At 33.7% G+C, this 15,233-nt stretch overlaps 4 protein-coding genes and 2 long non-coding RNA genes across 6 annotated transcripts; 3 read left to right on the top strand and 3 right to left on the bottom strand.

Moving 5' to 3' along the window:
- Nucleotides 1-1,079: 1,079 nt before the first annotated feature.
- On the top strand, nucleotides 1,080-2,517 carry LOC140971417 (transcription factor MYBS3-like). Its single transcript, XM_073433683.1, has 3 exons — nucleotides 1,080-1,567; nucleotides 1,748-1,944; nucleotides 2,054-2,517. Exons 1-3 carry the CDS (start codon nucleotides 1,264-1,266, stop codon nucleotides 2,273-2,275), a joined length of 723 nt encoding a protein of 240 aa, XP_073289784.1. The 5' UTR covers nucleotides 1,080-1,263; the 3' UTR covers nucleotides 2,276-2,517.
- A 4,675-nt stretch (nucleotides 2,518-7,192) lies between these two features.
- On the bottom strand, nucleotides 7,193-8,450 carry LOC140971420 (uncharacterized). Its single transcript, XR_012174303.1, has 3 exons — nucleotides 8,247-8,450; nucleotides 8,083-8,145; nucleotides 7,193-7,548 (listed from the first exon to the last, which is right to left on the bottom strand). It is a non-coding gene; the product is annotated as an uncharacterized lncRNA (long non-coding RNA).
- Nucleotides 7,599-9,259, top strand: LOC140971418 (1-aminocyclopropane-1-carboxylate oxidase 1-like). Its single transcript, XM_073433684.1, has 3 exons — nucleotides 7,599-8,008; nucleotides 8,089-8,312; nucleotides 8,447-9,259. Exons 1-3 carry the CDS (start codon nucleotides 7,907-7,909, stop codon nucleotides 9,048-9,050), a joined length of 930 nt encoding a protein of 309 aa, XP_073289785.1. The 5' UTR covers nucleotides 7,599-7,906; the 3' UTR covers nucleotides 9,051-9,259.
- A 158-nt stretch (nucleotides 9,260-9,417) lies between these two features.
- On the bottom strand, nucleotides 9,418-10,447 carry LOC140971419 (uncharacterized). Its single transcript, XM_073433685.1, has 2 exons — nucleotides 10,119-10,447; nucleotides 9,418-10,002 (listed from the first exon to the last, which is right to left on the bottom strand). Exons 1-2 carry the CDS (start codon nucleotides 10,313-10,315, stop codon nucleotides 9,669-9,671), a joined length of 531 nt encoding a protein of 176 aa, XP_073289786.1. The 5' UTR covers nucleotides 10,316-10,447; the 3' UTR covers nucleotides 9,418-9,668.
- Nucleotides 10,448-10,967: 520 nt separating this feature from the next.
- Nucleotides 10,968-12,763, top strand: LOC140971421 (tetraspanin-2-like). The gene is made up of 2 exons (XM_073433686.1): nucleotides 10,968-11,698; nucleotides 12,252-12,763. Exons 1-2 carry the CDS (start codon nucleotides 11,201-11,203, stop codon nucleotides 12,561-12,563), a joined length of 810 nt encoding a protein of 269 aa, XP_073289787.1. The 5' UTR covers nucleotides 10,968-11,200; the 3' UTR covers nucleotides 12,564-12,763.
- A 76-nt stretch (nucleotides 12,764-12,839) lies between these two features.
- LOC140971422 (uncharacterized) lies at nucleotides 12,840-13,554 on the bottom strand. Its single transcript, XR_012174304.1, has 3 exons — nucleotides 13,456-13,554; nucleotides 13,127-13,247; nucleotides 12,840-12,971 (listed from the first exon to the last, which is right to left on the bottom strand). It is a non-coding gene; the product is annotated as an uncharacterized lncRNA (long non-coding RNA).
- Between the last annotated feature and the right edge of the window lie 1,679 nt (nucleotides 13,555-15,233).

Genomic DNA, 15,233 nt, shown 5'->3' on the forward strand with positions numbered 1-15,233 from the left:
TAGTTGAAATAATTATTTAAATATGATAATTTTTGTTATTTTTTAATTATTAATTTTTTATATTTTTTATTAAGATCGACATAGTTTCTAAAAATGTAAAAATATAAATAAAGATAAATATTTTGAGAAATTTAAAATATTGTTAAAGTGGATATAATATATTGATTATAGATTTACAATTTTTTTAAATACGTTTTTATGAAAAAAAAAATTATAAAATAAAAATTGATTGTAATTGGGTAGGAATATTTTTTTTCAATAAAAAATGTGACATGTCTGACACCAAAACAAGAGTAGAGTTCAAACTTATACACTTAAATAGTACTCTGATAGTAGATTTAATGACTCATTTTTATATCAAATTAGTACTATAATATTAATTATATCGATATGAACAATTGGATACATGATTTGGGTATTACTATACGATAACATCTCATTAACCCAAAACAAGATATATGAAATAATTACTTTAACAAGCCTCTTAGAATGTTTTATAATATAGTTTGTAGTATACATAAATATTTGTGCTTCCGTGTGTGTGATGTCCTCAATCGTCAAAGTACAATTATGAGAGGGAAAAAAGCATGTTTATACTTAATTAGAGGGGAAACATCAAGCCACAAGAAATTGCACTATTTGTACAAAAATTATGTATACATGTTGCACGCTTGTAAAATTAAATTATATGTGTGTGACAAGACTTTATCCATGGAGAATGATATTGGTTTTTTTTTCACTATGTATTATTTTTTTTACGATGTTGTTGACATGATATATGATATTGTTAATATATTTAATGTTCTGCAGTCTATATTTCTGGAAAAAAATGAATGAAAACTTGAACGAAGCATTGATGATTTAAGGGATGGGAAACAAAACATGGGAACTTATTGGATGAATTTTATTATTTTTCTTGGAAGAAGTATAACACATTCTTTCTTCTTCGTTTTTTACCAATAAAAGAGTGGGATGAGACTTGGTTATAATTGCTATACATTGTAGGATCCAAGTTGTCTAAAATATCCAATATAAAACAATGTCTATCCAATCATCTAAATTTATTGTGCATACGTTTTCATAAAACCCCACCCACCATATGCATCATATCACATACAATATCCTTCGACATACATTGTTCTTAATACTAGCTAGCTAGTGTAGTATCCTCCCTCTCTATATCACAAATACACACCTAGCGCGCGTTTTACGAGCATTGTCGGTGCTTCGAATGCGAAAAGTTTTGAGTTTTTTTGGGTGAAAATGGGCAGAAAATGCTCACATTGTGGGAATATTGGCCACAATTCGAGAACTTGCAACACTTCTTCCAAAGTGCCTGTTGGTGGAGTGAGGCTTTTTGGTGTCGAAATTGACATCTCCTCCGCCTCTTCAATTCCCATCAAGAAAAGCCTTAGTTTGGATTGCTTATCCTCCACATCACCCTTATCTCCATCTCCTTCAACTTCCTTATCTTCGTCCATGTTTTCGATTAATGAGAACTCCGATAAGACATCCGCTGGATACCAATCTGATGGCCCGTTAGACCGAGCTCCCGAAAGAAAGAAAGGTAGGCTACAATCGGGACAAATCAACAGTTCTTAAGGACGGAACTTGTCGATTTACCAAAGTTACATGAAAAGTTTCAAAAAAAAAATCATCGTAGTGATTGTTCAAATCACGTTATATGGCCGTTTTCAACTCTCTTTCATGATTCATTGATGTTTGGTTATTGATTTTGGTTTGTTAGGAGTTCCATGGACAGAAGAGGAGCATCGCATGTTCCTACTCGGACTCGAAAAGCTCGGGAAAGGAGATTGGAGAGGGATTTCAAGAAACTTTGTGACTTCTAGGACTCCAAGTCAAGTTGCAAGCCATGCTCAGAAGTATTTTCTCCGACAGGGCGGCCTCAACAAGAAAAAACGACGCTCTAGCCTCTTCGATATGGTAAAACGAACTCGAAACAGCCCATATGTATATGTCTTCTTACTTTGTACGTGTTGCATCTTCTGTCATACTAGTTCTAATGTTGCATTGAAGTATAACATTGATGTAGGTTGGAGACATCAATCTAGTGCATCAAACTGAAAATGATGCTTGTTTGGAGACTTCTTCTTCGAAATTGAGCCAAGAATTTCATGAAGGCGTGAATCCATTTCAGATGGCCTCCCAAAAAAATGTCATTTGGGCTTATGAATCTCTCAACTTCAACTCTCCTGATGCAGCTGATCATCTTGAGTTACAGCTTTCACTTTCAGGCTCAGCTCCAACTACTTGAATGGGGCAGAACGAATCTTCGCCTTCGTCGCTTTTAATTGAATCGATTCGGGTTATTTGATTTTTCATTTGAATGTTGTTGTTACAGCATGATCAATGGAAGAATAGTTTTTCAAAAAATGAAATACACATGCTTTAGTACCATGAAAAGTAGTTGGAGTTTTTTCCCTTTCTAGTTGCTATAGTCCAATGATTGAACCTTGAACCTTAACCTTTGAAGCAGTTATATTTTCCCCACTACTTAATTTATACTTAATTAAGGTTGGTTTGACTGCATTTGCTCCACTAATATAGTCTCAAATGTCATGAGGATCTCGTTGGCCTTGGCAAAAATCTCGGGTTCGAGTATCGTGAATGAAGACTTCGAATTAGTTTGGACACAATATGACTCCGAGAATCTTGTTGCAACCAAGCTGAGACTCTACAAGCAGTTTGGCACTCGAAGCTCGTTTCAAATTTGATAAGTTCAAGTCGAGCTTGAACCTTTTATCGATGTCTTAAGCTTCCATCCTCGAGTTTTAGAATTTAATTTTCATTTTTAAGAAATATTTACATCTTATCCTTATAAATTTGAAACATTTGAGGGCTTCTTTCTAAATAGAATTTCCCACTCAACCTCGTAAAATCCCACTCGATAGAGTTCGAGTTTGAATACTATTTTGTGGTTGTCTCCGAGTCAGTCACTCGAGCTGGGGCTCAAGTCATTTGAACTCTTGCCACCCTTTATAAACTAGAAAAATAACAGTACCATCAAAAGATAAACACATCGAAACTTTGAGGTTTGATTTTTTAAACAAATAAAACAATAACATAGTATTGTGTTATAGTGTCTACATCCAATTATAAAAAATTGTCACCATGATCACATAAATAAACCAACCCTAGGAGATTTTGTAATTATAGGTTAAATATATAATATTCATACAAAAGTTGAGATACAATAATTGTCTCTGTAGAGAGAGGGATTGAACCGTGGTTCTTGAACTGTTTTATCATTAACTATGTTATTTTTGTAAAACGGCAAACGTCAAATCATATCATTGATATTAGAGCTAATATTACATGTTCGATTATCATTGATTGCAATGATTGCGATTATTTGGAAGAAGATTGTTGTGGTACAATAAGTGCGAGCGATCAAATCGTTGTGCTTGAGCTGATGTATATTTTAAAATATTTGAGTTGTACTATTATCACGACTTATAATTTTTAGTAAAGTAATAATAGATGATTCCTATAATAAATATATATATTTATTTATGATGACTAAGGTAGACCAGGCAAACGACAAGGATCACACAAATTGATGTCCAAAATTGCATGCCACCAGGTTAGAGGAATTTTGTCCATATTGCCTCGAATAAAAAACACCAAGTTCAATCATGCATGCCCCGAAGGAATAGACAAATTAAAGGCATATGATATAATTTTGGATGCAACGACATATAATATGGACCACGTACGGTCTAAATCCAATTAATTGTGTATATATACCGATTGCTATTTACAGTCTATAAATATCGATATACCGTAAAATTATTTAACTAGTATTCTAAAATGACATTGGGCAATGCACGTAGACTCGTACGACATTTATAAAATTAATACACATATGCATGTAATAAATCTCAATAATTATGTGCAGCAAACTTTTATTTCCCTTTTTTTTTCCTGGAATTGTGGCAGACTATAAAATTTTCTCCCGACAAGTCACACATATATATGATAAGTACTAATAATATAATTTCACAAAATTTATATTCCATTTGTGAATAAAACAACAATTCATTTTTACGACAGTATCGATTATGGAAACTGGTTTTTTTTTAATAATATTTTTTGATAATGAAATTAAAATGGGAGAAAATATAATATTCCGTTAAGGGATACAACAATTATTGGACTTTTTGGTCAAGGAATTTTTCAGGACATTCGTCCTGTCAAATTTAAAAGTTGGACCATCAAAAAACAGGACCACGGATTAAACTAGAAGATCTCATTAATTGGTGGCTTTTCGAGAAATGGACAGTGGAAAAAATAAAAAAGGAAATTAATTTTCTCATTTAATGGATATTTATGCTCTAGCTCGTTGTTTTTGTGGTAGTCGTCTTGATGTCGGGGTATATATAAAAATATTCCCTCAGCTTAAGAAAATATTCGATATAGAGGAGAATATATTTGTTTTAATCATGTTTTTTCTTTTAAGTTTGGTGTCCGAGGAGCTACAAGGCACCGACTGTTAAATTTTTTTTAAATTAAATAGTATCTTTTGTTTTTATTTAATTTGATTGGGTAAATATTTATGTTTTTAATTTTTAAATATAAGAAATATTTAAATCATGTATAAATTAAATTTTAATCAAACTTGAGATTTTTTAGTTAGCGTATGATTTATTATAATTGGATTTCGAACACGACTCATAAAACAATGGAATACAGTTTACCATTTGATATTTGATGCCTAGCTTCATTTTTTAAAAAATGGTCCATGTTTCTAAATAAATTATCTGTGCACTTTTCAAAAACCAAAACGATGTTTCTATATATTTACGTTTAGTTTCAAAATATATATATATATATATATTTACGTTTATTTTTTTATAGTATAACAACGTTTGAGACACAGACTCTTCAACATAATGAAATGTCACTATTACCCCTCCTCCACCAACCACCTCATTATAATTTATTTTGTATATATCTCGACAAGGCAAAAACTTGTGGGAGACGATTTCACGAGTCGTATTTGTGAGACGGATCTCTTATTTGGGCCATCCATGAAAAAGTAATACAAGCGAAAGGAGTACATAAGATGCATGTCGAGATACGTGTGTATGATTTTATGTAGTATTTTAATCACTCGATTTTTTTATTTTTTTTTATGAGTTAATTATGATATGATAAATTCAGATACTTAATGTGAAGATGAAATATATTTTTCCAAAAAAAGAACTAAAAAAATTTACAAAAATGTGATTTGTTGTGGTTTGTGTGGTGACACACCTCAACAGATTTCATGATATACATGTTCCTTTCTCTTAATTATATAAAGCGACAAAAAAATGACAATTTATTAATTGTGGGAAAAAAACAAGTTGTGTACCTTCTTCTGGGCCATTCTATATTTTATATTTTTATATTGAGGCGTCTTATGTGAGACTGTCTCACAGATCTTAATATGTGAGACGGATCAACCCTACCCATATTCACAATAAAAAATAATACTCTTAGCATAAAAAGTAATATTTTTTCATGAATAACCCAAATAGAGATCCGTCTCATAAAATACGACCCGTGAGACCGTCTCACACAAGTTTTTGTCTTTTATATTTTATTATCTTTCATTTTAAATTATATCCACATATTTTTCTTTCTCGTCTATTCTATGTTTTTGTATTTTATTTTATTAGAATTTATCATTCATTATAAATTAGAATATATTCATACTCACGGTTTAGAATCTTACTCATTATCATTATTATTTTTTAATTTTAAATCATGATTAAAATTAGACATGATTTAGTGCTTATAAGGTTGGCTTAAAATATTTTAAGAGTAGTCTACCAATATTTATAATAGAAAATAATATTCTTAGCCTAAAAAATAATATTTTTTCATAGATGACCTAAATAAGATATTTGTCTTACAAAATATGACATGTGAGACTGTCTCACATAAGTTTTTGCCATATTTTAAATATACATATCTTATGGCCAAGATGAAAATCTATACTATACATTATATACTTTTTGTATGACTAGTTTCTAAGTTTGCATTTAGATTGATATATTTGAAGCTATGAATTTTAAATACATTAATTTATTTGATTAAATCTACTTGGCAATATATTTCAAATCTCAAATAATTATTTTTTAGTCGTTTTGATGGATTTCAAATTTATCTCAATATGAAATCATTTCAAATTATTCTCTCAAATATTTTCTCAAATTCAAATATTCCAATCCAAAAATGCAACATAAATGTCAATACTCTCCATTCCATCAAACAAATCAACGTTAAAATGACCATGCTACCTCTATTCATAAAATAAATTAAACATATATCTATGAGTTGATATATTGTGATATGATCTCACGAATCTAACCTTCATCCATCAAACAAATCAACGTTAAAATGACAACGCTACCCCAATTCATAAAANAAAATTGACGTATAAGTCGTTCTCATAAGAGTTTTTTTTTTTTATTAAAAAAAATCAAGTGTACAAATATGCACAACACCTCCTCTCTCCTGTTTCTTTGTGTTTCAACCCTTTGAACTTCGGAAAACAATGTTAGAAATCAATTCAATAATAAAACTGTAAATGTTCCGAACCTAGCCGCCATTTAACTTTTTAATGACGAAAATAATTGTATCAACAATTATGATTCTCGATATGAACAAGGGAATCGTATGCTTTTTCACGGGATTCATAGACTATTGATATGTTGACATCCTGATGATTGAGAAATCTCTTTTCATGGAATAAATCGAGCAACTTTTTACAATAATATATCCAAAAAAAGTCATTAATTGTATATTTTGTAATGAAATCAACTCTTCTTCTGCGAAACTTTCAAGCACATATAGTCTCCTCCGTTACTTTTATGCTTTAGATTAAATGCAAGCACTGAATACCATGATCTTATATTTTGAATACTTAATTAGATTTGAGAATATGGATCTTAATCCTCATTTATATGCCTTTCTCGGAAAATCCTAATAAAATCACACTTTTTTTCCAAGAAAATGATATTTGAATATATGCTTTGTTCTTGAGTATATCTTATTAGTTTATGGAGCCAAGCAATATTAATTCCTAAAAAGTTGATATCATTTTAAGTCACAGTCAAATACTCAGATACCAGGGGCTCAAATATCAAGTTCCTGGATTCAACACTAAACCGCCCATTGGAAAAATAACCTGGATTCATTTCCCCCTAAACTCATTCAACGGCAGACTGCACTTAGTTTCTCCAAAAATCATAAATTAAAACGAAAGAACCCATTAAATACAGTAAAGAATACTCATAAAAAAGAATATAATAATCCCTGTTGACACGTAAAAATATGCATGGTGGGAAGGAATCAGATGAGTGTTAAGGTCAAAGGGTAGCATCCAATCAAGCAATAGTAAGACTTATTTCGCCCAAACACATTATATTGCTACTATGACTCATTTCGCTGCGTGTTTTAGGAGACGGGACTTAAATTTTTCGAATAATAAGATTTGCACCTGTACTTTATGTCGTCCGGACTCTATGCATGCCACTTCTGAAAGCAAAGACATCCCATAAGCAGTCAAATAAATGAAAATCACATGGCGGTGGGTGGTGATCTGAACATGACTTATTTTAACTGTTTTGATCATCCCAATGCACCCGAATAATTCTCCTTTCAGTAAGGTTTTAACTACCATTCCTTAGAATCAACTGTTCTAATATAAAAGTGGTTTGTTTCTCCATTACATCGAGATATGTACACTGATTACATAGATTTCCTTTATAAAAAATGCCTACTACTCATTCATCGATGCCCTATATATATTCCTCCAAGTTAGAACATCTAACTCATTCAGGATCATAGTTAAAAGAAGACATCCATTCTCTGATAAAAAAAAAAAAGGAAGGAGATGGATATCCCTGTGATCGACCTTAACGACCTCGACAGTGAGAAGAGAAGTGAAACGATGACACTTCTCCACGAGGCTTGTGAGAAATGGGGTTTCTTTATGGTAATGAAAATTATATGGATATTATCTTGATTGAGTAATCATGCATGTTCTTTCAAAATTAAAGTGTTCGCTACCTGCAGGTTGATAACCATGGAGTTGATAAAGAGCTCATGGAGAAAGTGAAGTATTTGACGAATCTGCATTATAACAACAACATGAAAGACGAATTTGAGAGCCTGGAAATGGCAAAGACATTGGAAAACAATGGATTTATCAAGGAAAAAGATTGGGAAAGCACATTCTTCATAAGGCATCGCCCGAGTTCTAACATCCATGAGCTTAACTGCCTCTCAAGAGACCTCAGGCGAGTCATTTAAAATAGCAAATGAAAATTCAAGATTCTTTCAAAGGACAAATATGATAGCTAACATCTAACTTTATTTAAAATTTACTACCATCTTGGGTGTCATATGGAAAATAATTGCAATGTATATGCAGGAAAACAATGGAAGAATACGTCGATCAGCTAATTAAGCTGGCAGAAAAGCTTTCAGAGTTGATGTGTGAGAACCTGGGAATAGAGAAGAATCACATTATGGAGGCATTTTCAGGAAGTCAAGGTCCTTCTGTGGGAACAAAAGTGGCAATATACCCTCAATGTCCCCACCCTGAACTTATTAGAGGCCTTCGAGAGCATTCAGATGCTGGGGGTATCATTCTCTTGCTCCAAGACGATCAAGTCCCAGGCCTCGAGTTCTTCAAAGATGGGAAATGGGTGAAAATCCCACCTTCCAAGCAGAATAAGATATTTGTTAATATTGGTGATCAGATTGAAATATTAAGCAATGGAGTATACAAGAGTGTTACACATCGCATTATGGCCATGAAGGATGGTAACCGGCTCTCCATTGCCACCTTCTACAACCCCGCAGGAGATGCAATAATTTCTCCCGCACCGAAGCTATTACTTCCCAATCGCATCTGCTTCCAAGATTATCTGAATCTTTATATGAAAACCAAGTTTGGAGATAAGGGTTTTCGGTTTCAGTCCCTGAAGGATTTGGTCACTGGGCATCAAACCGTTCTTACCACAGAGAACTGATCAAACTTCTTGATCTGTGCCTCTATGTAATTGTTCTTTGCCTCTATGTAATTGTTATGTCACCCAGTGTGTGTTATGTCTTTCTTTCTCTCAGTTACCTTTTTTTTCTTTTTCTTTTTTTTCTCTTTTGTGAGTCAAAGTTCAAGTGAAGCTGCTGTACTCTGCTTCCTTAACTTTAACATTAATAAAGTCAATGTTTGGGTGTTTAAGGTGTGAAGTTTGAGTATGTTTTACTCTTTAAGTGCCTTAAGATCTGCTTTTAACAGCTTCAATGCTTAATCTCACATTTGAGTGTCTGCAGAACTGCTGATGTATTTCTCCTTGAGGTGTCGGAGGCCAATATTCGATGACCAATTCTGTAGAACAGTGAAAAAAACACTATGAACAGATTCTATTGGGGAAAATAAATGAAAATCATTTAACAATGCCGTCGTCAGATTCATTTCAATATGAACTAACAGCACATATCTTAGTTGATGAAGAGTAAAAAGGCCAGGCATGATGTACATGAAACTGGAGATATTTTATTTGATCATATGTTCAAGAACAGAGTCCAAACCAATGGATGATTCATCTTCACTACCACCGCACACGCTAGAGGGTGTTTTAAGATTTGATTCATCCAGGCGAAATAGGAAACCAAGAAAACAATTGCTCATTGTCCTTCGCAACATCCCTGAGCCAATCCGTCACCGATTGACACTCGTTTTCCACATGTTCGTCTTCAGAATCCAAATTCAAATCAGAAAGCCATCGATAATTAGACACAGACACCAAGTCAAGAAGCTTTTCTTCAGCTTTCTTCACCCAAAAATCAAGATATTTTCCCTCCACCGACATAATTCTGGCAATTCTACACAATTCCTTATCGCAGAACCTCTGATAATCATATGCAAGAAACGACAGTAATCGGGTCTGAACTAAATCAGGCAGTGTTTGTATCCACGTGACCCTGCTCATGAACCCCAAAAAAATCGATATTTTCAACACACAAACAAGAAAAGAGGAAGTTTCACAAAATCTACACCCAACACAGTCACAAAACATAAAAAATCCAAGTTGGTATACCTTTTCTCTTGATTTGGAGTAGAAGAAACAGAAAAATTAACTTCTGCCGGTTTCATGAGCAAGGAAATGAAAGAGGAAGTGGAAATGGGCGTAGTTTTTGATGAAGGGTTGAAAGATTTCTGCAGCCATGTTGAGGCCTCAGTCTCGGGGTCTGGCGAGTTCAAGAAAATGTCGAATAATGGAACCCAACACTCCATTCTTTTTGTATCCCCCTGCTCCCAAAAAAAGTGCACAAAGAAGATGCGAATGCAAATCAATAAGGGGCTCTACTAGAACCAGCTTTCAACTGAACAGAACTCCTCTGCGTTAGATTCTGCGCGACGGTGAATTAAAGGGGACAAATTAATAACCAAATTGATCGATCTAAATTTTCACCCAAAAAATGGGGTTTTCTAAAAAAATAGATAATATAAATTACAAGAAGAAAATTTAAATTTTATTCGCATTATTAATATCATTATCCTAAATTTATATTTCCTATAACATCAACTTTTTTCGGGTTGATTTTGATGCTTTAGTTTCTTCTTGGAAACTTAAAAACAATTAACTATAGTATGCAAAAGTCAGTACATCACCTTAGCCAAAAAAAGGGTTTAACGAAGCCATTTTCCCAACAAAACACCATTTATCACAAAATGGTTAAAAAGTAAAATTTGAAGGCTAAATTAGTTCCAGTTAAGACCTCGACAAATTGTAATACTATCAAAACTCAAAACAATAATGTTTTTTACAATGTCTTATATCTTTATAAATTTATTTCCAACATTTAAATCAGAAAATTATTATAATATTATTCAAATTATTTTTCTGTATTCAAATTTGACTTTCATTTCAGGACATATCTTTATCTCAAAACAATTGTCCCGTAATTTCTCATTTCCCCTCTTTCTTGTTTCACTTGACTTGAGCGCGTACTCTGAACCTGACACTCGTTGACCTTTGTCGGGAATTTCAGAATTCAGATGAACACACACACACTCACGCACCGCCACCGCACTACACAATCTCCCAAAACAAGAAAGATTCAATCTTTTTCAAACAATCCAAACCCACTTTTCTCGCACTCTGTCTGAGCTGAAATCATGGCATTGAGCAACAACATAACAGCAATCTTGAACTTCGTGGCCTTGATGTGCTCGATCCCGATAATCGCCTCCGGAATATGGCTGGCCTCCAAGCCGGACAACGAGTGCATCCACTGGCTCCGGTGGCCGCTTATCTTCATCGGGATCGCGTTCTTGCTGGTGTCCCTCACCGGATTCGTGGGGGCGTACTGGAAGAAGGAGGGGCTTCTGGGCGTGTACTTGGTGTGCATGGCTATACTTATTGTGGTGCTTCTCGTGCTGATTGTGCTAGCTTTTGTCGCCACGCGCCCCGACGGCGCGTACTCTGTGCCCGGGGCGGGGTTCCGAGAGTACAGGCTGGATGGCTTCTCGTCTTGGCTGAGGGATCGTGTTACGGGGAGCGATAACTGGGGGAAGATAAGGGCTTGTTTGGAGGATAACAAAACATGCCGTAAGCTAGCCCAGAAATATGTTTCTGCAGCTGATTTCTTCGCTGCTCATCTCTCTCCTATTGAGGTAAAAAAAAAAGTTCTTGATTTTTCTTGGAGTATATTCAAATGCAAAATCTATAACTATTAATTTTCTAAAGATTAAACCAGAACAAAATTTGAAATATAGGGTTTCAAGTAGTCCATATTTGTCTGTATTTACTACGTTGAGCTTTAGAGAAAATTCTCTGTTTTTTTGGGGCCACGTTCTCTTATTGGAGCCCCTTTTTTCAGTCCCCTATTAATTAAATTGGACTTTGATCATAATATCGAAATCCAGCCTGTAATCTTGTTTGTTCTCCGGCATTTTTTAGTTTCATGCTGCCGTTTATGATACCATTCTTGTTTCTCGATTTTACATTTGACATAAGGTGTCCGATGTGCGCTAATAATGTAAATCCTACAGCATATTTCTTGATTTCACGTTAATTACCACGGATATTGGTTTTGTGCATATTCTTCAATCTCCAACTTGAACGCCCTTTAGAGCGTATTAAATAACGAAACTATTATTGGGCTATATTTGAATCAAGAGAAGTAGATCCACACACTTAACTTGTGCATTTTCTTTCTCACTACAGTCAGGGTGCTGTAAGCCTCCAATGGTTTGCGGGTTCCAATACTCGAACCCCATAACGTGGATTGGGCCATCGAACGCGGCAGCAGCAGCCGACTGCACTATTTGGAACAATGATCCCAGCCAATTGTGCTACAACTGTGATTCTTGCAAAGGTGGTTTACTAGGGAACTTGAGACATGAATGGAGGAAAGTGAACATTATACTAATAATCACAGTGGTGGTTCTCATCTGGGTTTATCTCATAGCTTGCAGCGCATACAAGAATGCTCAAACCGAAGAACTTTTTCGCCGATACAAACAGGGCTGGGTTTAATAAAAGGTGTGTCAAAAAACAGATTTCCACTCTTTCGAACTTGTGTTTTTTAGTAGCTTTTCAGTACCCTTTTTCTTTATGGGCTTTGTACGTTTTCCTTGTAGTTTGTTTTGCGCTATGAAGTATAAAACTTTAATGGAAACCATAAAGGGAAAAAAAAAATGTAAGGGTGGAGCCTCCATCACATGTTCATATTCTTTGGAAGTTGTTGCAGTCACTTCTCCATGGTTACAATTGAAGTTGAAAATTGATCTTTTATCGCAAATTTAATGTGTAGATGTATACGTATACTCACAGCCAGCTTACTCAAATATTATTTGGTATACAAAGTCAGGCAGTTGCTAGTTTTCTCGAGTACATGACGTACATTGGATCTGTTCCACCAGAGTTTGGAGATATATCCAGAGTCTGAAAGATGTGTATATTAAAATGATGTGATCATTGTTGACATGAGCAAAATGAACGTAACGACTATCGAAACTATGTCAGTTGTAAACAGATCATAGTGTCCTCAGCATATAATATTCTTGAATCAGTGAGCCCAAAATTTGAAGGAACGTTACCTTAGGTGGCTCAAAACCTCCGGCATAATGGAAATAAGCACCAACTATCATTGCGTGATCAGCATCTCCAGTAGATGTCCTTATTGAGATTGCCTTTGTCCAGAAACAGCGATTCGAGAAGCTTATGGTGCAAGAATAATACACAAATTTAGATGGAATTTAGAAAGAGAAGGTTGGAAGTTAAATGTATTTGAAATTACAAGATATATTTAAACAACAACTAACGATAACAGCCCTATAAAACTCAGCTCAATATCATCAAGAATTCATTGCTACTCAAGTGCCATTCTCATGCAGCTTGTACTTTCATAAAATCAACTTGTTCTCACCTTATAACGGCAAGTCGGCCTGGTTTAAGGATCCGGGACATCTCCTTGAAAACGTCTAGAGGTTTTGTAAGGTAGTCGACACTAACCTAAGACACAAAATACCAAAATTGCAAAAAAATATAATTAGTGGACTAAAATTAAAATATGATGTATGGCATGAAGACAATTAATCACCTATTTACGAGATAGATGAGCTAATTATTATCAGTTTGGTAAGATCTAGGTACATTTGCATAAAAAAGATATGAGTAGGTCTCTTGTGAGACGGTCTCACGAATCTTTGTATGTGAGACGGGTCAACCTTACCGATATTCACAATAAAAAGTAATACTCTTAGCATAAAAAATAATATTTTTTCATGGATGACCCAAATAAAAGATATGTCTCACAAAATACGACCCGTGAGACCGTCTCACACAAGTTTTTGCTAAAGGATATAAAGTCAAGCCCCAAAAAAAAGGAAAAAAGAAATCAACTTACTTCGCAAATAGCTGGCGTTTATTATAAATTGTCTGATGGTTTTTTTTTTATTAAGTGGTAAAAGAGAACAGTAGAAAACTTTTAACTTATGAATCTCTATATATATGTGTTGTTTACATTCTATATTTTACATTTTCTCATATGTTTTTTAACTCATCGAATCAAACACTTTAAATAATATCATCTAAACTAGATAATTCGTATATGGAAGAAGGATATTATTCTTATGTTAAATCCAATTGCCCTGGCGTATTTGAGATCTGTATATAGATCCATTTGAAATATATTGGATATAGTAGAAAGTTAATTTGAAGTAACCAACTCTCCTAACTTGATCAAAATCTAATATACCGCTTCTACACGAGTAATCGCATTCAAAATCCAACATATAATATCTCTGTTTGAAGAATGATCAGTAATAAACAAACAATGATCATTTCAAGTTCGAATTTAAATGGGATTGCAAAAAATTTAAAATCTCAGCTCAAATTGGACTTGTAGACAAATGGGTTGGTTGGTTGTTTTGGTATTGGCATCTTCAAACAAATTGGGCTCACTCTCGGTTAAAAGCCCATCCACTAAGTAAGTATGATTAAATGCAAAACAATTTTTGCAAATAAAAAATATTTGACACTCAGAGAATTATGTTTTCTTGAAAAAATAGACGACGGGTCACCCCTGCCTTTCCTTCCTTGTTGGGGATAGAACCAGCCCTTCTTTCAACTCATTCCACGTCCTTTTCATTCGATGTGCAGATGCTTCTTCTATTTTTATTCTTTTCTTTGACACACGAGATTTTGAGTCTCGCGTCTCTACCATTTCATCACCAAGACATTTTAAAAATCACGAGAAAAAAATCATTTTTGTAGAAAATAAATTAATTATGTGTCACTAATATGTATATATATATATACTATATTAAATTTAAAATATTTATTACATTGTTCTATCCAACGATTATCATCCATCAAAAGACGTAGGATTCATGCTTTCAACATTAAACATTGTCATGAAGGTATTGACGGTTAAATTAAATCCAATTTACGTTATTTTTACTCCCTCTAATGTATTTGTCTCCTTCAATAAAAATTATTTAATCATTAACATATTTATCGATATTTCTATGTGTATTTCAAATTAAATTAAAAATTATAATAACAAATTATTATTTTATGCATACAACTATTATGTCCATGCAACGCGTGCATCGGTATGTGTCGAGACTAGTATACTGTTATATTTGACAACTACATGCATAGAGTTGCGAAGCAACATTTTTGTGCAAAAAAAAAAAAAAA

The sequence above is a fragment of the Primulina huaijiensis genome, chromosome 2, assembly GCF_012295235.1.
Source record: "Primulina huaijiensis isolate GDHJ02 chromosome 2, ASM1229523v2, whole genome shotgun sequence".
NCBI lineage: Eukaryota > Viridiplantae > Streptophyta > Magnoliopsida > Lamiales > Gesneriaceae > Primulina > Primulina huaijiensis.